The sequence below is a fragment of the Echiichthys vipera genome, assembly GCF_963691815.1.
Source record: "Echiichthys vipera genome assembly, chromosome: 8".
Lineage (NCBI taxonomy): Eukaryota > Metazoa > Chordata > Actinopteri > Perciformes > Trachinidae > Echiichthys > Echiichthys vipera.
In genome coordinates, this window is record NC_139833.1 from 21,668,703 (window position 1) to 21,691,011 (window position 22,309).

At 39.0% G+C, this 22,309-nt stretch overlaps 2 protein-coding genes across 2 annotated transcripts; one reads left to right on the plus strand and one right to left on the minus strand.

The window, feature by feature from the left end:
• The first annotated feature begins 994 nt into the window (after window positions 1–994).
• LOC310951126 (uncharacterized protein) lies at window positions 995–3,526 on the plus strand. Its single transcript, XM_083919226.1, has 2 exons — window positions 995–1,060; window positions 1,227–3,526. Exon 2 carries the CDS (start codon window positions 1,229–1,231, stop codon window positions 2,468–2,470), a length of 1,242 nt encoding a protein of 413 aa, XP_083775352.1. The 5' UTR covers window positions 995–1,060; window positions 1,227–1,228; the 3' UTR covers window positions 2,471–3,526.
• Window positions 3,527–6,611: 3,085 nt separating this feature from the next.
• Window positions 6,612–10,079, minus strand: LOC310951103 (CCN family member 3-like). Its single transcript, XM_083919192.1, has 5 exons — window positions 9,897–10,079; window positions 9,114–9,342; window positions 8,718–8,972; window positions 8,183–8,412; window positions 6,612–7,993 (listed from the first exon to the last, which is right to left on the minus strand). The coding sequence occupies exons 1-5, from the start codon at window positions 9,942–9,944 to the stop codon at window positions 7,700–7,702; spliced, it is 1,056 nt and encodes a 351-aa protein (XP_083775318.1). The 5' UTR covers window positions 9,945–10,079; the 3' UTR covers window positions 6,612–7,699.
• Between the last annotated feature and the right edge of the window lie 12,230 nt (window positions 10,080–22,309).

The window sequence follows — 22,309 nt, forward strand, 5'->3', positions numbered from 1 at the left end:
ACTTTACCACAAATGCCATATTCTTCATTAACAGTATTTCATAAACAAAGTTAGAATAAATAGAGGAATTAACAAATAAAAATGCAATGTTTTAGCAGAAACATTAACATAAGATACTCCAATACTTCTTTACTCCTGCACAAATGAATGATTAACAATACTTATAGCATGTATTTGATTTGAGTCTCACAGTGGAAAAAAACCCAAATACTTCACAACTATTTGGCCCTGCTCAGGGCTGCTGCCGCTGGCACTGTTACACTTCCTGAAATGAGTTTCCTTTTCTGAGATCAAGAAGACTGCTGGCTGAGGGCAGGAGAGGGGAGGTATATTTATTTTGCACAGTGCCATACTTTTTAGGCCTCACACTTTGCAATATAATGGTAAATCACTTTATCTCTAAAATAATGATGTGACATATTCATATCAAAATAACATTTTAAATGCTATAATCAAATAGCACATTTTAAAGTGTATTGGTGGTCAAATGGTATTTGACATTGAAATTAAAAGCACAAACATCACCACCAGCTAAAATCATTCATCATGTGATATTTTTCCACTCCATCTTAAAGGTAAAAACAGATTGGCTCAAGAGAGAATATTGTGCACTGATTCATTTCATCTCAGAGGCACTGAAGTATCACCGTTGTCATGTTAACCCTTTGAAAGCGAAATAACTTACAAATTATTTGATATTAGTTGACTTGACTCAGAGGCCGATTTTCTTTTAGTGTTTGAGGCGGGCTCACATGCTCGCTGTGGTTTCAGTCGCTGTTGTTTTGGTCGACTGGGTCTGTACGTTTTGGCACACAGACAAAAACTAACACTAGCAAGGAAAGCGTAATTAAAGGTTTTTTGTTAGCAGAAATGAATCTCAGAATCATATGCCATGTCATATCACAAGGGGTTAATGGAAGAGCAGCTGGGTGGAGTATCAGTTGGGGGAGGAGGAGCACCATTGCATCATTTACAGAGAAATGAAAGTGGTAAACACAGACTGGTTCGTCCATTTGCATACAAAGACAGAGCATCCAAGAATCTGAAGTTCAACTTCTCGGTTCGTGTACATATACTTATATAATATTCTGATATTGTAGATTACCGTTTAATATTACATGTAATACACTTTGCATTTTTTTTTGATAACATGGCTCACAGCAGTAGCACTGAGGAGTCAAACAAAAAAGGATGGTTTTAGCTTTAAAACCTCTCTTCTCCTCTAGATATGGCCACAGCCTGTAGTTTCCTGTCTGAAGATCAGTTCCTGTGCTCCATCTGTCTGGATGTTTTCACCGAGCCTGTTTCTATTCCATGTGGACACAACTTCTGCAAAGCCTGTCTCACCAGGCACTGGGAGGGCAAAGAGCAGTGTCAGTGTCCACTGTGCAACGAGAAGTTTAAAAAAGGACTCCGACTTTGTGTCAACACAGGATTCAGAGAGGTTGTGGAGAATTTCAAGACACATTGTGTGATAGCTGACAGTGATTCTCCTGTCACATCAGAACATGTGACATGTGACTGCTGCCTTGGCAACAAGTCCAAAGCCTCTAAAACCTGTTTAGTGTGCTTGACTTCTTATTGTGAGACACACCTAGAGCCTCATCTGAGAGTGGCAGCCTTAAAGAGACACAAACTGACTAATCCAGTGCATAACCTGGAGGGCCAAATATGCAAGAAACACAACAGGATGTTGGAGCTGTTCTGCAGGACTGACCAGACGTGTGTTTGTGCCCTGTGTACAGAGCACAGCGATCATCATACGGTCCCTTTAGAGGAAGCGTATGCAGTCAAGAGAGCTCAGAAGACGAAGAAAAAGGCGGAAGTACAGGAAACTAAACATAAGCACAGAAAGAGGGCTCAGAAGGTGAAAGTGGCAGTGCAGACCAAGAGGAAAGGCAAAGATGAAGTGGTTGCAAACCGCGTTGTGTCCAATCAAATGCATGATCCTGTCATGTGGTGGATTCCACACCAGTTCAACAGAAACGGCAGGTATGTTCCTGGAAACTGTACTGAAGGGAGTTTCTACCGTGAGGTTCAGGCCGAAGGGAGCACCAGCTGGAATTCAGAAGAGTCGATGCATGGGGTGAGGATGTTCATACCCGGGAATGAAAACTGGGTCATAAGGTTGGGAACTGCCGCAAACTGCAATGCTCTTCACGTCCCTGTCCACTTCTTCTTGATAAAGAAACCTAAGAGAGTCATTGTGTTTGTAGACTATGATGAAGGATTAGTGTCCTTTGTTGATGCAGACACTTGCATTCTGGTCTACTCTTTTACCGGTTGCAATTTCAATGAGAGAATTTACCTTTTCTACAGTCCTACAGAGGAGGACAGCTGGACACAGAGGCTACGGATGGAGGTTCAGAAGATAAAAGCATGGTCACAACTTCCAGATACCGCATTAACATACTGCTTTATTTGTGTTGTCTTTCTCTTTGCATTAGTTTATTGTATTTGTACATTTTAAACAGTTAAAATAAATAAAACCATGCTACAGTGAAGAGTGTACCTGCAGAGGTGCATCTTCTTCCCTCACTTTAACATGTAACCAACTGATAAAGGTTCATATATACATATATACAGTCTGGTTTTAATAATGACTTTGTAAGCTGGTTTATTCATTTGGTGTTGAATTATCTGTCATTGATATACAAAATTAATTTACATAAAGTTTACATTATGAACTTACATGATTGGAGTGTCAATTCTGTAATAAATCCAAATTTAGACATTTAGTGTATACACAGTTTTTCAGTATCAGTGTATGTATACTCCACCAGAGGTATTTGTCTGTTTGATTGACATACATGATCATTGAGGCGTTATTCAAATACACCACTAGAGGGAGCAATCTACACATCCTTAAACAGCAGCCCACACTCGCCATTCAGTTAAGATAAAGATGAAGATGAAACACTGCAGTTTAGACAGGAAACATACTTACACACAGTTGTCTGTATAAGGGGTGTCAAACATATGGCCAGAGGGTGTAATCTGGCCCACTGAGTGACTTTGCAAAGTGTGAAAATTGCAGATAAGTCATTAATTCAAAATTTTAAATAAATGTGTGGTGCTGTCCTAATAAGAGTAGCAGGTCCTGCTGGATACACTGTGCTTAGGTACAGGCTACATCACACAGCACTGACAAGCGAGACTGTTCCTGTAGGAGCTGCCAGTGGAAAATGTCTTTGTCATATAGGAGAAAAGTGCACACAGTGTCAGGTTTTCCAAGAAAATTGGACTAGTTCCTATTCCTTTATATGTAAATGGAAAGCCGGTGTGCTTGGTGTTTTTACTACACCTTTCAGTGCTCAGGGAATATTTGGTGCCACTATCAGACTCATCATGATGATAAAAACGGCTGACAGAAAAGATAAACAAATTGTTGGCATGTTTGAAGAGACAGAGGTCTTTTTTAGTGGTAGCTGAGAGATTAGCAAAAGCTACCTACCTTATTGACATGTTAATGAAATAGCATCAACATTGTGTTTTATTACATATTTGTTTGTTTTTTTTATTTTCAACTTCCACCCTTTGACAGAAATGGTTTGTCAGTCGAATCCTTTTAACCTTTTTAAAAATGTTTGCCTATGTGCCATACCCAAATACAAATCAGAATAAACGCCAGGCAAAAATGCATGTATGAGGATTAATTTCATGTAGTATTCTGAAAATGTTTTTGTTTAACATATGGCTGAGACACAACACAACTTCTCTGTAGTAAGTCATATTTGAATAATAAGAACTTAGACATGATTTATGCCACACATGCATTCATGCACCTTTTAAGTCACCAAAGGACACTTTACAAAACTATAACATCAACAACAGTAATGAAATATACAGATAAAAATGCATTCATAATAAACACACTACGTATCATCAGAAAGGGCTAGCCTGAAAAGGTGACTTAAAAATCACCACACATACATTTTAAACCTGGTCAACCACACCTGTATACACTTTCAGAAGTGTATACAGATGAAAGCCTAACTTTTCTGTATGCTTTCTCCGTTCACAGAGTAGCGGCAGAGAGAGAGAGAGAGAGACTCTGTTTGAAAGAGCAGTGTCTGCAAACATAGCCAGTCTGTGAAGTTGTTCACAGTATAATCTCTCATTGGTGCATCTGCATGTGCTTTGCCATTTCACAGCCTCCAACACAAAAATCCTGTTCATTATTTTTGCAGTAATTAAAGTGATTTTAAAAATGTGTCAGGAAACCTGCCATGTCTTGTCTGCACAGTGTTCTGTCTCATACGCAATATCTCATAAGTCAGACAGGGAGGCGTAAAAGAAAACATGGCCTAAAAACACATCAGTCAGGAAGTTTGAGCTGCAGCTTGGCGGTCGCTCAGTTGGTCTGATATTTCCATCCAGGTGGCCCATCAGTAAGTCTGTCAGGAGCATTTTATCCATCAGTCAACCATTCATCCAGGTGCCCAGTGTGTCAGTCAGTTAGATGATCTACTTTTCACTGAGCCAGACTGTCAGCTAGTATCAGCTCATAACACTCACAGTGTTGTTATTTGACGTTCTGTGATTCCTCTCAAAATCACTTAGAGATCAGGTAATAATACAAAAAGGAACTTTGTATTAAACAAGCCAAGCTTTATCCCACTTCAATATGAGGCTCACATTGGTACCTACTGTATAGGCACATTTGCATTTAAAGTTCAGAAAAATAGAAAACACAGAGTGAAACAATAATGGTATAATAGGCCTAGTCTGTCGGGGAATACTACTGTTCCTGTGATACAATGAGCTTCTATCCTCTCTATCTGTATCATTCATGTCCCATTAATGCATGTTACTAATTCACTTTCTTCCCCGAAGTTGTTGTGTTTTCTCGTCTCGCAGGTCTCTGCTGAGCCTGGTGGTGCCTGCTGCCGGGGTCCTGCTTGATGCTTCTTGCTGTTATTATTACTAATCTTCATATATACTATCATTAGTTTTATAAGCTCTAATAATCATAGCCATAAAAACATTATCAGTCTATCTCATTGTATTGCAGCTGTTATTACTACTATCGTATCATTAATCATATTTACCCACATAATTATTATTATTAATATTCTATATATAACCTTAACATGCAGTTGTTTCTACCATTCATATAATTCTGGTATATTAACTGCCATAACAGGTTAGTCATATTCAAATTACTATAGACATTATTATAGTTACTGTTACTGTCGTGGTTGCTTGCATCTCTAGGACTGTCTGTCTGTCTTTGTGTCTGTCTTTGTCTCTGTCTCTCTTTTTCTTTCTCCCAAACACTAACATGCTCATGTTTAGATGTATATTGTTGGTGCACAATTGTCCCATTTGATTAGATTGTAGCTCACTTTCTTGGCAACCAGGCTAATACGTGTTCATGCTTGCACACGTATTAGACTAATTTCAAAAAGTTATTAGTTATTGAAATACATGGAGAAATAGGATCTTAGATAGAAAATCCCTAAATTCTCCTTTAATGTTTATATACAGTCTATGTTCTATACCAAATCTAATGGCAATAGATAGTTGCAAAATTTTACTCAAAACCATAAATGTGGACCTTATGGTGGACCGAGAGGAAAAGTCAGGATCAACATGTCATTAGGATTCATCCGATGAGGACATCTATCTAAAATGTTGTTGAGATATTTCAGTCTGAACCAAAGTGTTAGACAGACAGACAGACAGACAGACAGACAGACAGACAGGCAGGCAGGCAGGCAGGCAGGCAGACAGACAGACAGACAGGCAGGCAGGCAGACAGACAGACAGACAGACAGACAGGCAGAAAGGCAGAAAGGCAGACAGACTCTGTACTCTTCTTAGCATCCTGCAGCTAAAGAGAATGTAAGACTAGAATAAGATCAAAATCTTAGATCCATAAACAGAACCAATATGTAACATTACCTCACTCTTCTGCTCAGCACAAACCAGATGTGTGGACCACATTGTCAGTCCTCCACTGATCCAAGCTACTGATGGGCTAAAGTTTCCATGGAGGATCTATTTTAGGAAGCAGTAGAAATCCCACAGGGGCTAACAGGGTTTTCCACTGTGACCCTCCAGGTGGAGTTGAGGTCAAAGGGTCACCTCCCACTGTCAGTGGAGCTCCGGGGGGATTGGGGACTTCTGGGTCCCATGTGACAACATAAACATCTGGACTCTTAAAAGAATCTAGAGGAAGAGGTTCACACCAAATGCAGATGTGTGAAATCTCCATTGAAAGAAATTATGATCCTTTTATTTTACAATAAAAATGACTGAAACAATCTAAGGAGTTCAACTAATTGATTAATCAGCCTAATATTTCAGCTATACTTATATAGGCATATATATTGGTGGGTAGTTTAATTTATAACAAACTGTCATATTTTATAAGCTACAGTGTAGTTGAGTAGACGTACGGCATGAAAAGAAAATACTAAAGCACCATCTCTTTCTGTCATCTTTTTTAGCCTGAATAATTGTATGACAGAACATGTGATTTTTGTGTTGAACACAGTAAAGAGATTAAAACTTTGATAGAAAAAATACACATTTATTTCAAAGGTTCTGCAGTATTATTCAAACAGATACAGCAACAAGCAGTTTGCAGTATAATTCAAGTAGTAAGCAAAACAATACCACCTAATAATATATACAGTTTTTGTTTGCATTGTTACCTATTAAAGCTGTGTATTTCATACACACTCAGTCAAACAAGCTATACAGCAAGTATTTACAAAACTTTTGTCATTATAAAAATAGATGTTGTTCATGTGCACTTATTTTAATACACAAAAAAACCTTCTAAACCTAAATAACAACCGCCATACAATTGCATTTATTGATGGGAATATCATACAATGGGGGTAAGATTTCAGGCAGATGTTAGAAATGACACTAAGTTACTACAGTGACCTCTCTTTATAGGTTGAGCTGTTGGCTTGGATCAGGTCAAAGTACACAGTTATTTTAAAAATGTGTCCCGTAGTTGAAACATTGCCATGGCAGCGTCACTAAAAGTAACAGATAAGCCTAACCATTTCTAGTTTATCAATTTGAAAGTAATGGGATAACAACATTCTTATCATAACTTTTTTCTAGATTAAGGTGTCAAAGTGTTACAGTACAGTAGGTGTTTGTTCCCTTATATTACCAAAGCGCTTTTCTGATCTAGGCTGAACAAAACACACTGTGGTTTCATGCTCTTTGTCTAAAAAACGATATGTCTTCCTGATTGGGCAACCTGACTGTCAATGAAAAAATCTGTTTTTGAAAGCTTCAAAAGACCATGACACTCATATTACACCTTCATACTATTTGACCTCTTGGATAGAGGGAGTTCTAAGTTAAAATTATAAAAGCATCTTCAAACAACTGTCCAGTCTGTTGTAAATGTTTGGTACCATACTCCCCCCTGATTTGCAAAGATGGAGAGAATCAGTATATCACAAGGTTTAAGTGCTTTGATTCTACGTATTTAACAATAGTGAAGAAGTCACTTATTTGTCCAAAGGATGTTTCACAACTAGTCCCTCACCAGGAGAAAGAGATACAGAGCTATTTATGTCTCTAAGATCTCAAACACAAACGAGGACACTCATTTTATGAATAGAAGGTTCAGACAATAACAAGCAGATACAGTCTTATTTTCACTGTGGATATATCACAGATGGTCTTGTTTTAATCTAAAATGAAGAGTCCCACAACAGTGACTTTATGACCTGTAGCCGCTGTAACCCAGCTCTGTTGGCGGCCATACAGCGTTGTCTCTGGGGCAGTGGCTGTGGCAAGCGCAGGTCAGGATCACCATGACCGGCCTCCTGGTGGTTTTACCGTTGGCACACTGAAACTCCACCACGGCGGTCTTGGTTCTGTGAGGGGTGCAGCAGCGGCCATCAGTGCAGGATCCACAGTAGCGAGGCTTGTAGGCCTGGACGCTGCTGCAGTTTTTATAGGAGAGGTGGACGGCTGTGTCGCTCCTCACCATCCTCTGACACTTACTGCCTCTCTGCGGGGAGAAAAAGAGGTTGTGAATGTGGACTATTCTCTCTGGAAAAGAATGTGATTTTTATGAGGAGAATCCAGCTGGTTCTCAACAAAAAGTACAGTATTCTCATTTATTTATGATAAAACAAATGTTGAAACTCATACATGAAGAATAGGGCATCCAAATCCCCAAAATATAGCCAAAAAATACCTTCTGTGCAAGCTGTCTTAGTTGCGTCTGGTCCTGCTGGTCGTCGCAGGGTCTGATCATACACAGACGGCTCTGCTTCACCATCTCACACCGACGGTTCTTATTGGTGACCCTGGTGGACACCCCCATTCCGCAGGTTTGAGAGCAGGCACCCCACTCAGTGGTCTGCTCGATGCAGTTCAGGCTGGGGTCCCAACCGTCAAAGCTCACTGTTTCCTCCTGACGATAGGCTGAGGGAACACACAGGTGGACAGTAGGCAACATGATCCTTGATTGGCTCTAAATGACTGCAGAGTGACGTCTCACATTGCTGTATCACATTCCAGACTGAACACTGGCTTTTTCCTCTGCGTTCCCTCCTTCTTTCTAAGACCCAACTCTATTTTCCTTTCTTTCTTGGTTTCTGCTCCCTGACCCTGATCAGGTCAGAGAAATGTACATAACCTTTAAACTGTGTGCCTCACATTGCAGTGGCACTAACGTCAGAAAGAGGAATAGGTGATTGTATGTGTCTATCTGTATGGTCTCCACTCACCTGCCATGGCAAAGCCGCCCAGTGCACTGGCCTCAGCCTGGGGCTCACACACCCACTTCTCGCAGCACTCTCCAGGCACCTGGACCCTGCGTGGCATGGGGCAGTCTGGCCCGGGTAGCATCACATCCACGTTGCAGCGTGGCACACAGCCGATCTGCCCATCGCGGCACATACACTGGTACTTACAGCTGGGGAAGAAAGTCTGGCCGTTCTGATAGACGGAACCATCCAAAACACAGACATCTCCTTCATGAGCTGGAGGAAAGAGACAAAACAGATTTTATTTTATTTTATGCACATTAAAACATATCTCATTCACAAGAAGTATAACTGACGTCAGGATCTACAGAGCACATACTATATACTGGACATACAACATTAGGGAATGTCACTCACCGACACAGACACCAGTCCTCTTGTGGATGTCTGCACTGTATTCACACTGCAGCCCTTTACGTGTCTCACATGGATTCATGTCGGAGCAGACCTGCCCTTTCTGACGAGCACACACCAGGCAGCAGGCGCAGTCATCCAGGATCAAAGGAACCCCGGCGGGACACATGGGGGGCTCCTTAGGACACGGGCATCTACGAGGACACACCTGGGACCAGACTAGTGTAAACACCTGGGTGGGAGAGAAAATGAAGTGGTGTTTTACATGTGGTTAAAGATCTCTTTCTCTCGAATCCAAAATTACTACTTATTAACTGGGACTAATAAATGCAAAATGTAAAGTTCCCTGTCCTCTAATTTTTACAGGATACAAAAGCTTTTTGAAGTGTCCTTTAATTATACATTTGTACAAAAAGGTGTCATTCGCAGAATAGCAAACAGTAGCCTAAACTTTAATAACAACTACATGCTCAGTGAAACTCATTTGTATACTGTTGGTAAAGAAGTATCTAAAACATGATTTTCAATTCCTTAATTTAAGCAAAATAAGACATCATGTAATGCTTTAAAATTGCACTTGATTTAATCTGTGAAAATAACGGAAGTTTGTCTTGATATCAGCTAATCTTAAAATTAACGTCTTAAAAATAAACCAACAGCTTCCAAAGTGAAAAGATTTGTGTTTATAAAATGACATTGCTAAACCTCTTCATACACGGAGTATCTGGTGGTACAATATAAAACAATATCTAAATGAAAACACTTAGTTATTGTTGTAATGCCTACCTGTGCTGTAAAGAAGACAAAAAGAGCTCTCTCTGACAGATTGGTCATCTTCCTGTTGAGCAGAAACAAAAAGATATCTGCAGTCTAAAAAGTGTTTAGAGTCTTTATTGAAGCGGATTTGAGTCCTCTGGTTGGGGGTTGAGTCTTGCCTCCTCTCTGGCTGTGGCGTAGCAGAAGGTTGTGATCTCTTTGTCGTTCTGGCTCAGGACACAGAGAGGAGGACTTTATATAGCAAAGCTGTTCTGCTGGCACTGTGACGACACACAGGAAGGAATGTCAGAGATCAGCCTAAAAGCTGGAAGGAGAAGAGAGGAACATTTTATTGTGAGATCCTGTGAAAGAGGATACTACAAACATACGAATACGAATATGAAAACTTTATCGTCCACAACGTGAAAATTTGTCTTCGGTTCCACAACAAGAATACAAAAATAGACGGGACATTAAGAACGCAATATACACACATAAAACGACCAGTTTGGAGACAACATTTCATATAGCAAGACATGAATACAGAGAGGTTCATGTAACATTCTACCAAAACATACTTTAAAATTATAATAATATCATCATTTGTTTATCAATTAATTAGCAAGTTATTTGATCATTAAATTATCCTTACTGGGGATTCCCTTTGGATTCCAGGATGTTCATGTTATTAAATATGGCTTGGTTTATTCCTCCCTGACTGGATAGTGAGTCTTTGACCTCTCTTATTGGACCCTGCTGTGGAAAACCCTCTTATTCCCTGTAGGACTGTTACTGCTTCCTAAAATAACTCCACAGTGGAAACTTTGGTTCATCAGCAGCTTGGATCAGTGGGGGGGACTGACACTGTGGTCGACAGAGATGTGTTGTGGTTTTTTCCAAGCAGAGGTACATGGGTTGAACAGAAGGGGGCAGAAAATAAATGTGATAAGTGTGAATGTATGTCTTTGCGTGTGAGAATATCCATGTTCAATGTATTATCATCAACAGGTTCGTATAATATCTGGACATCAACCTATGAAATTCTGTTAAACTCGTGCCTTTTTGGGTCTGGCTCTTGCTTGGTCCCAGGTATAGCTGCTTGCAGCGTTAACCGCTCACATGTTTGACTTTACACTCGACTATGTATTCCCTTGAGTCCTCAACAATACACCATTTATTGGGATATGAAAAGGACAGTCATGCATACACAGACAGACAGATTCCTGCGACAGCGCCAACTATTGGCTTAAGGGCACCAAATTTGTCACGACCACCAGCAATGACATGTTTTGTAATATAAGCGCCGTCCATAGCATTTGAGCAAAATTTGAGGGCCAGTTATAGCAAATTATAGCAAATTTGGTAATGATTGCTCAAAATTTGTAGGAGGAGTCGGGAAAAAAACTGATTTGAACAAAATTCAAAATAGTGGGAAAAAACATCTAGGACTTGGCTTATAAAGATAGATTTATCTGGATCCATAGAATACAGGGAAAAAAACATATGACTCAAAAGTTATTCAGAAACACATTAAAATACATACATTGTACATTAACTTTTTTTTTTTTTTTTTTTAAGTTTTGGAGTTTTATACTCACAGGGCATTGACTAGCTATTTACAGTAGATTCCTTTTGTACAAATGTCATGCTTTGCATTCAGAGATGGAACGTGGCCATTGGAGAAGCTGGAGTTTCCCTTATGGAGTTTTGTGTAAAATTAGACTTCAGACCAAAATCAATGATTATGATTATGTCTTTCTACATGGCTAAGCACTTACTGTACAGATATTTATGTTTCAAGGTATCCTGGTTATTTTGTTGTATTCTTTTCTGAGGGAAACTTTCAAGAGTCGAGGTCCCTACACACCCATACAGGTGTTTTAAGATATTCAGGCTGATTAGACCAGATGCACAGGTTGAAGGTGAACATGCACAGGAAGAGGTCCAATTAGATAAAATACATCTGTGGTGCAAGGATGTGCAGGGTTTTAAGAAATGTTATAGTACTTAGTGTTAATCCAATTTGAATTCAAACTGATACACAAGAAGGTGTAAATCTATAGGCTTACACAGGAATTCCACAGAGAGTAGGTAGGTATAAACTAAGTTGTAGTTGCAGTTCAGTCTTCAACATTTTCTATTCTTCATACTTGACATGTACCATTTGGTTGCAGCCAATACTACAATGTGATTTATTGCAGTATTTGTTGTCTGTTGCCATAGCAATGTCCTGTTCTCAGCAAAGTCAAATATCTGAACTATGTGACCCAGAAACTGTTAACAACTACCACATCTAGCCAACTGTTTTGGATAACATTTATATGCCGGTTCCTCCCAACTCTCTTCCTTTATCAATGAAAGACATCACTTCCAAAGACCTCAAAGACTTCTCGCTCTGGACTTTCCTGTCCATCACAGTCTATCTCCTGACTCTGGCGCCCAGTTCAATATCTGTTTTCTAAATTACTTTAGATTCCAGCGAATAGTGGATAGCTCTGCCAAAATCTTGATTCAGGGCTGTTCAAACAGTTTCCCAGTGTAAGTTGAAGAATGTAAGATTTCACAGAATTGTTGTGTTTGAAGATTCTGTGTGGATTTCTGCTCCTTTACTGCTTCTTCTTTGGGCTTTTTTAAGCAAATTTTGCCTTTTTTTTCTGATGAAGTGTGAGACTAAACAGGACATAGTACTGTACCACAGATGTTTTTCACTTCTGCTATATCTATAGTAGTCTCGTTGTGGTTGTTTTTATGTCTATGTGGTCTTTTTGTGTCTCTTTATGGTTGTTTTACTCTTTTTTGTAATAATTTTGGGTCTCTTTGTAGACATTTTTTGTGTATTTGTTGTTGTTTTGCATCTCTTAGTGGTCAGTATGTGTCTCTTCAAGTGACAGTTTTCAGGTGAAGGCTAAGGGTGCCCCTTAGTCTTTTCCTCTCGTATGTTTTTCATCTAAAATATGTATGATTCATTTGATTGTAATCCCTTAAAACAATGTTGTTCTTCTGTATCTCTTCAGCCTTCTTTTACTTACTTCACTCGTCACCATCTGAGGTTCCATCCTTGGTCTTTCAAAGTCAAGAAAAAAAACCTGATCTAAAATTGCTCTTTTATTATTTTCTCATTGTTTGCTTCCCGCAGAACCCTGTTGGACTGGCCATCTGTCATTAAATAATGATTACATGGTGAACAACAGCTTAAATAAAAATATACATCCTGTAAACGTCACACTATCAAACCTATTTACTGTGTGACCGCTTGGCACAGTGTAATAGAGTGATATTTCCCAGAAATGAGGTGGGAAGTCTGCATACGTACATTCATGGTAACTGTGAAATATTTTCACTCTGTGGAACATAGGAAGAAGACATACAGAAAGGGAGACACACAGAGGAATGAGAGGAAATCCAGCTGCTGGCCTCTAACGGAGAAAGATGGAGGATGCAGAGAAGAAAGAATGGCCAAACTGACATGCAGACACTATGCTGTATTTTTTTATGCTCATCTGTCTGTTTTCTTTGTCCAGGGGGGGTCTGTGGTAAGACCAGTGGCTGTTGAGATTTTACATCTTGTGTTATATCACACTCATTTTTGTTTACCCCCTAAATACCCGCATCCTCCAGTGGTAGGAAATATTGAGTAGCTCTCTAAATGGAGGTTTGACAGTCTTCTTTAAAGAAAGACACTGTAAACAGTCGACTTGTGAGCCTGCTACAGTAACCGTTGTTGTACTCTGCTGTAGGGCATCGATCCTTTTGCCAAGTGGTCAGGCCACACAGTTACAGCTGCCACTGAGCTTGCCATTATTTGCTCACAGTTTACACTGACAATCCAACATCATTCATGTATTTGCAACAAGTCATACAGTTACATATGTGGTCAACAGTCTGTGTGGCACAGTAGCTAAAGATTCTCCTACGTCCTGTTCCTTATGACATCATCTGTTTACAGCAAGAAACTAAATGAGAGAAAATGGTAAAAAAACAAAAAAACAACGCAACACAACATATTGCATGTGCAAGTATGTTGTTTTCATTTGTTATGAGCAGATATTAAAGGTGTATTTGTAATTTTGTTTATGGTTAGTATTCTTCTTTCATAGTTTGGGATGCAAAATTCCTTTTAGGCCCTTTCCCGATGAAGCAGATGCATAACTAATATTCATTCATCGCCTGTTTCAAATGTTATCACTTCATTGAATGCATGTTACCAATGGTTACCAGCCTCACAGTTATGGCTTAGAAGGAGCCTGCTGCATCTACTAGTAGGTTCAGAAAGCCGTAATTATAAGCGGTCTCTGTTAGCTTCACTTTTTAACGCTTTAGGAATTCCATTGTGAATTCAAACAAAACTAATGTAACATAGTTAGGAAAAACAATTTGGTTTGGGTTCAAATACTAACACTTGTGGCGTTAGTAAAGAACGTTACATAAGAAAGTTAATCCGTCTTCATAGAGTCTAAACATAGTCTACATATTTAAAAAAAAAGTTTAATTTGGATTTCTCGCAGGAGACAGACATGGCCTTTCATCCTTACACTGAGTTTATGTCTTGTAATAATATTTCCCACTGTTGTCGCTCTTCAAACTATGTTATCTCACAGTGCTGCTGTTGAGCAGTTCAGCGACGCAGATGGTCGCGTCTAGATGCTAACCCTAGATTTGCGAAAACTCACAACCTAGACCTATACAGGGTTACGTACAGGTTGGTGGTGGAGATCAAAATAAAGGCTGAGTTCAAAGATGGGTTTGGTCCAAGCATGGGCCCCAGAAGTAGGGGCTATAGGGAAGGGGCCATTGACCCACCACTTTATGAGCACGGCCCGATTTGGCATCGCAGCTGGTGTGATCCCATCACAAATGGTCTCTAGTCACTCAGTATCTGTTCAAGAACAGATGAACTAAACATTAATCAGACGTATGATCCATTTATGATTATAAAGGTCTTTTACTGTCTGCAGCCGCTGATTAAAACTGACGATCTAATTTTATTACAAATGAAGGCACAAAGGAACAGACATTTCAGCAGGTGTGGGAAGTTTGCATGTTTTCCCCGTGTCTGTGCGGGTTTTCTCCGGGTTCTCCGGCTTCCTCCCACAGTTCAAAGACATGCACGTGTTAGGTTAATTGATGACTCTAAAATTGCCCGTAGGTGTGAATGGTTTTCTGTCTCTGTTTGTCTCTATGTGCCCTGTGATACACTGGCGTCCTGTCCAGGGTGTACCCTGCCTCACGCCCGATGTCAGCTGGGATAGGATCCAGCCCCCCCGCGACAACGATAGGGACAAGCGGTTGAAGATGGATGGATGGATGGATGGATCAGTTTGATACAGCTTTAGTTGAGATTCTGGGCTGGAATAAAATCTCTAGAGAGAAGTGTAAGACATGTTAGATATTATTTTAGTTAATGATTTAGTTTTAGTATTTTTTTTTTAGTATTTTCCCTAGTCTTTTTGACTAAACAGATTTACTTTTGATGCCTTACTCCAACTCCTTGTTTGATAACTTAACAGCATTCAGCACCTGACAACCATCTGGGATGAGTAGCCTAATATTTGGAACCAAACAGTTATGAAGTAAAGGTAAATGAATGCATTCACTGTAGGAGAATAATGTAATTACAGACACAGATTGTTGTTGGTAATAATAACCATTACAAACACAACATTTCCTGCATGACATCGTAATTTCCTTCTGTTTAATAAAAATGATACATATATATGTGTTGTTATGTATAACACTAACTAATTATTTTTTCTGTTTGCTCCTTCATCTACTGCATTGTGTGTGATGCAGAGTCAAATGTGAAGTAAATCAAAGACTTTAAGCACCAGGGCTTGCAGAGTATTTGATCAGTGCTCTTCCAAAGGAAACTCAGACAAATAGCTTGAATAATTCCACATGGCTAAAATAGTGTTTCCTTTAGTCCAAATATAATTTTTTTCCTGATCATTAAAGATCGGCTTCCAGTCTTTGGGCATGTAATCCCATACTGGCTTACAGCACATATGATACCCACTGAAAGGAATTTTAATCACTGTTGATTCGCGAGGGTTGTTAGACCCAAAATGGAAATGTCAGCTTAATGGGATATACATGCAGTGAGTTAAAGCATCGCAGATGTTGCTGCAGGGATTGTTTGTATTTTACTGGGAGTTCATATCAGGCTGTGATTAGGTTCACAGAGAGTTGAAAAGTTTCTCTCCATTTCTCCCTCTAACCCATCATCTCTTTACCTTACCTTCTCCCATGCACATCATCAGTTTACAATACATCCTTCATAGATTCACGGATGACATTTAGTGCTCTCCATATTTTGAATTTTCTGGCCAAGTGGTAGTCAGGCAGGGGGTTTAACAGCTTGGGAGGCCACCGCAGATCTCTCACTCAGGGTTTATTTACTGCACGCCACTATATATGAGCTGAGACACCAGGACGCAGGCAGATGTGTCTGTGGCTGTGGATGAACGCGATATGGCGCTTCCACTAATAAAACACGCACTATGGAAAAATGTCAGGATGCATCGCATGAGAATGTCAAAGGATTGTCAGAGCAGACAGACACATCTGATGGAATACTTGTGTATGGAAGAAGAGGCAGTCTCTTTCTGAGAGAAACACTACAGGACCGATGTTGGATTGCATGATTACCTCTGTTAAGATGGTTCTGATTTTGCTCCCCTAAGTATATTGTTGTGTTGTTGTTAGTTTGCAATTTTCTCTACATTTTAGAGACAAGTTTGTGCATATTTGGATCTACATACTGTAGGTGCAACATCTAAAAGGATGGACTTTACATTTTTGAACATTTTTTTTATATTTGCTCATGAACTTACTTGAATGAAGGTTAAGGTGGTGTCCTGAAATACTCTTCCTCAAAATCAGCAGTGTGCTTTTGTGAAATGTGGTCAGCTCAGTGTATGTTGCTTTTAGAGACTGGTCTAATTATTGAAGCTCTACTTTCAGTTGTCCACTTTGTTTACTCATGATGACATTGTGATGTATTGTCTGTGGAAACATTTATCAAAGTCAGATAAAGCGAAGTATTCTTCACATACTTATTGCTTATTGGTACCAGTGGTCACAGTTCCTCTGAGCCTCTCTGACAGGACGTCCTGTTGAGTGTGTCACAGTTTGCAGCCATGGACAGATTGTGATGTTTGTTTGAACTTCTTCTTGGTTGAGGAACTGAACACATGGTTGCTGCTCGGGGGAGATCTCTTACATGCACAAACAAAAATATTCAAATTTATGGCCACATTTTTGCAGGTATTATTTTTAGCAGTGCACAGAGAGTGCCGAAAACAGAAGAAACCCAGGGAGGTCTGAACGGAGAGAGGAAACATAAATATTTCATCCTGGAAGGAGGATAAGATCTCAGCTTGAATGTTGGACATTTGGACAGTCTAATGTTTGTACCAAGATTAACGATGATCACTGAGTTTGACTTGGCCTGTAAATTGAGTCATAAGACATTCTTTCCAATAAATGTCATATTTAAGATTTGTTTCTAATTAGCTCGTTTTAATAAAAAATTCTTTAATGTTTTTTTGCACAGGGTCGAACAGATTTACAATCTCAGTAATAAACGAGTCTTACTGCTCATTTTAAATAAACATAATGCTTACTTGAAATACGTACCCACCTCTCCCAGCCAATTTCAAGGTTTCATAAGTTCCACTACTGGTTTGTTGGGGGAGATGGTTATAAATCTACCGCGTTTGTCGACCCCATGAGAAAGTCCAATCTGTAAAGAAGTTGACACAAGTTCAGAGACGTCACACTTTAAACACCATGACGTCATACTTTTGCATTATTCACCCACACAACACCATTTCAAACAGGTCCCTTTTACTAAGTTAACATGCTGTAACTGTTTAAACTGTAAAGTGCTGTGTGACGTACATGTACTTTATGAATGTTATAGAAATGCTGTTAAAAAGGAATTGTTCGCACCCTCGGCCCTTACTCTGTAGTTATAGGCCCTTTCTTAGAGCACAGTGTAAAATTTTCCTTATGCAAGATTTGACTTCTTATTTATAAAGATAATAGAAGAGAAAAAAATTGGAGTTAAAAAAGTAATATTCTAAATTTTTGCTACTACATTAAAAATAATGACATTTTTTGCTGCTACATAAAAAAAATGAAAAATGCAGTTTTCTGTCTTGTGATGTCTTGACAAGTATCTGCAAACAACTCAATTCAGATCTTGTATATCCAACGGACAGGAAAGTGACTTTAAAAAAAATATATAAAATAATAATAAATTATAATAAAACAATGAAAGATCTGTTGAAATGTCATTAGATGTAAGAGTTGCAGTCACTTAAAAGATAATAGAAATATCTCACACAAATTTAAATGTGTTCTTGTGCCAAAACACATTTTTCCTCTGACTGACCTTCTGTCGTAAAGGTCGTTGAGGTGCTCGGCTGAAACCATGGCAACCCGTGACCTGACATATCCATACATTGTGAATTATGTTTGCAATTCAGCTTATAGGTCCCGTGAACCGCATTTAGTGCTGGCCTTTTGGGGATGGGAATGTGAGGGTTCACCTAGGAGAGGGGCAGAAACGTAACCTCAAAGAAGGGCAGAGAGAGACTTTTAACGGTTACAATTTACAACAGCTTTCTTATTTGTTGTTTACTTAGTGAGAATGCGCTGGTGCCAGAGAAAGAAAGAAGAAGAAGAAAAGAACCCAGGGTCAGTGGCCTGTCCCTCTAAAGAGCCTGCTGCCTTGGCCTTTATAAATGTAAAAACGTATTGTTCTCAGCTGAGCACAGACAAGCACACACCAGCCTCACGCAGCTAGCCAGCCATTCTTTCATAATATCTGGAAGCAGTTTATATAAAGTTATGGCAGCCTGGTCAATAAAATTAGATATAGTAACACACATATTTCTCTGTTTTAAGTTGCGTGGAAAAGTGTTGGTTAATACAAAACCGTTTTAGAAACAGGAAACATTTTGTGGAAGCCTATCAGACATCATGTGTCAAGCTAACACTCATGGACAGGCAACAAATTATTATGGGGAATAAAACCATCGTCTGGAAAGTGAACCGATCCATTTTAGTCGAAAAGTGAAGGAAGTTCCACAATTATTTCTACTTTGTTTGAGCAGCAAGTGCAATAAATCAGGCTTAAAATAGTTCTGCATAGACGTTTCAGTATTTCAGAGAAGGACTCTACTCCACACATGGGTTTGTGTTTGTTCTTCTCTCATAGCTATAGTATTCATTTAAATAAAAAAAAATGTATTAATGACTGCGATGCTTGAGCTTGACCACAGGAGGGCAGCATTAAGCAATGGGAACATTAAATGATGCTCTGTATGGAAGGGAGAGGCTTTGCTCTCTCTCTCCGTCTCACACCATAGAGAGATTATTTGAAAAACTAATCTGAGGTAAAAAACCTGTACGGAGTATGCTTCAAAAACCGTCAACCAAAACTGGATTAACAATTGCGTATTTTACATGAAATTGTGGCAATGAATGAATTTGTCTCAGATGATTGTCATTTTTGCTCTGAGACAGACCATGTTTCGTGTTAATATACATACAACGTTTTAGATGAATGTCCTTATTTGGAATATTTTGTATTTATTATTATCTTTCAGAGAGAACTTAACTAAAAAATGTGTTGGGCTTTGTTATGGTTAAAACAGAAACATATTGACTGCTGAAATTGAAGTGTATTTTTCTCCTTTGCTTTAATCTTTTGTTTGTTCAATTTCTTCATAAACTGAGTGATCGATTAGTTTAATTAATTAATCAACAATAAACCACTAGCAAGTAGCAGTAGCCTTACAAAGGGGGATACACAGCACGCCCTTTTGTTTGACCATAGCTACATTTTCTTGGTTTTGCACCATTTGTGTCATGTTCCTCGCTTCATTAACAGATCACACACCACAGCTTTAAAGCCCCAGGTGAAGCACTTGTTAATGCGACAGCAGCGGAACACCACTAAATAAATCATTACTTAAGTCCCAGCTAACTGCCTGATAACCTGTTTAGGAGCTCGGAGCAATGCTGGTTCAGGGCTGTTTGAATGTGAGACTTCAGTTGGATAAAGGCCACATCACTACAGAATGAATGGAAGCCATTTTATAGACTGGACATTACTTAACCCTTGTGCATCCCTTTAAAACGACCTTCTTCTTATTATCTTAGAGGACAAAAATATCCACGTAAAAAAAAAGGCAAAAAATTATATATTTGTACAATTTTTTTACTTTCCGTGAGTTAAATCTTTTAACCAACCTCCATCCTCCAAAAACTGCTACTTGGATATGATGCATTTTTGATTTTTTTGTGTCAGATTAAACAAAAAAAACTCACTCCACTATCACTCAATTCACTGTTTAACCACCACCAGTCCTGACCATCACTTTGTTTACAGGTGAAACAGAGAACAAATGGATGGGTAAAGCATTTTCCTTTAGGGATTGATTTGACAACAGGGCTCAGCAAGGTTACAAGACTCAAAGGGCTTAAGATATCTTCTTTGTAGGCTGAAAATCTGGAAACTATAACAACGAATACAAGGACAGTCAGGCAGTCCAGATTCAGCCTGTTATTCATCCCACATGGAGCATAATTCAAGAGGAAATATAAAAGATAAGAATACAATCAGTGAAAGGAGCTCCTTCCACCCTCTTGTTTTTGAAAGAAAATATATTATTGATTATTTCTCCATTAAAGTGCTTCAATTATGCTTCAATTCTACTTTGATTATGAGAATAATAAGATATTATTTTAGAGAAATTCCCTGTTACTGCACCCCGATGACCGTAAACATCCAGTGTTAATGAGGCCTGATGAGGTGGAGAAAAGCTTTCAGCCTAAATGGGAAACAGTTTGTTTTGGGAGCAGCTGCTCCGCCCACACAAATACACACAATCATAAGGCCTTCACTGTGTAGCTCAACACACACACACACACACACACACACGCACACGCACACACGCACACACGCACACACGCACACACACACACACACACACACACACACACACACACACACACACACACACACACACACACACACACACACACACACACACACACACACACACACACACACACACACACACACACACACACACACACACACACACACACACACACACACACACACACACCTAGAGAGAGAGATAGACAAACACCAAACAGCAGCTTTGTGGAGACGAGAAGGCCAATCAGGCAGTCTGTGGCAGAGTAAAGCTTTTAGGTCCACACCATTAGCTCCCTCTTAGTGGTCGGAAGGGTTTCCTTCTACTTATCCACCACACTGGTTTCTATTCTCTGGCTTAGACTTTACAACAAATTGTGACAGCAAACAAAGACGCACCCTGTCATCTTGTTGTATCTCACAAGAGAAGTGTCAATTAAATTCAATTTTATTTATAGTTCCAAATCATAACGAAAGTTATCTCAAGACACTATACATATAGAGCAGACTAGACCCCACTCTATGACTTATTTATGATTTACAGAGACCCAACAATCCCCCCATGAACCGCTATATCTATAATAATAATAACAATATCTATGTATATTATTTATCTGGGAATCTTAAGCACACAGTGGCAACAAAAACCTTCCTTTTAACAGGCAGGAACATCAAACAGACCCAGCTCTAAAGAGGACCGTCTGTCTCGACCGATTGGGGGGGGGGCAGTCACAGTGACCTGAGTCACAGTGTGTCTGTAGGGATGAAACCGTTCAGTCCAAATGTTAACCTCTACATCTCCAAAGCTATACTGGTTTACACACAGAATATCAAGCTGGCATGGAGTGTTTCTGAAAATAGTTTTTGCATAAATGAGTGAATAAGTTTATATTATGTATTGTAATTCATTCCTTGCATCCAAACAACCATTATGTATAGTATAGTATACAGTGGAATAAAATAAGTGAGTAGTATCAAAACTTCTCCAATTAAATGACTGGATCCTTCTATACCCAGATCTGGAAAAAAAGACTGACCCCAAGTGATTTAATGTGACGTCATTGGCCTACTGCCACAGTAGCCACTGTACAACAAATTCAATCTTTGGTGTGAAGTCAAGTGCATTTTAACACTTTCAAAATGTATTTGTGTAAAAATCAGTTGGATGGGAAGGAGTGGTGGTGGTCTTATAATAACGCAACAACTTGTCAATGCTTGGACACATGCACTATATAAATAGTTGTTTGTAACCAAGGTCTATTTCAAAGATCATTTGTAATTCAAAATCAAGATTTCAGGAATAAGTCTTATACAAAAACTGTTGTGTGTATGTTTTTACTATACTATCAGATCAAAATGTTACTTATTTGCTAGTATGTAACAAAAACTTAGAATGTAAATTTAAATCAAGAGTTTTTGAGTATGTTTTAAGAGTTTCATTTGTGTATATTTAAAAGTGCTTTGAAATGACCCTAGCCAAAAAAACAAGAAC

Excerpts from the sequence above, each read along its gene's own strand:
- LOC310951126 (XM_083919226.1), top strand. The coding sequence starts at position 1,229 with ATGGCCACAGCCTGTAGTTTCCTGTCTGAAGATCAGTTCCTGTGCTCC.
- LOC310951103 (XM_083919192.1), bottom strand. The coding sequence starts at position 9,944 with ATGACCAATCTGTCAGAGAGAGCTCTTTTTGTCTTCTTTACAGCACAG. Across the intron at positions 9,343-9,896 it reads TTGTCTTCTTTACAGCACAG|GTGTTTACACTAGTCTGGTC; the intron begins GTAGGCATTACA and ends TCTCCCACCCAG. Across the intron at positions 8,413-8,717 it reads GGGCGGCTTTGCCATGGCAG|CCTATCGTCAGGAGGAAACA; the intron begins GTGAGTGGAGAC and ends GTGTTCCCTCAG.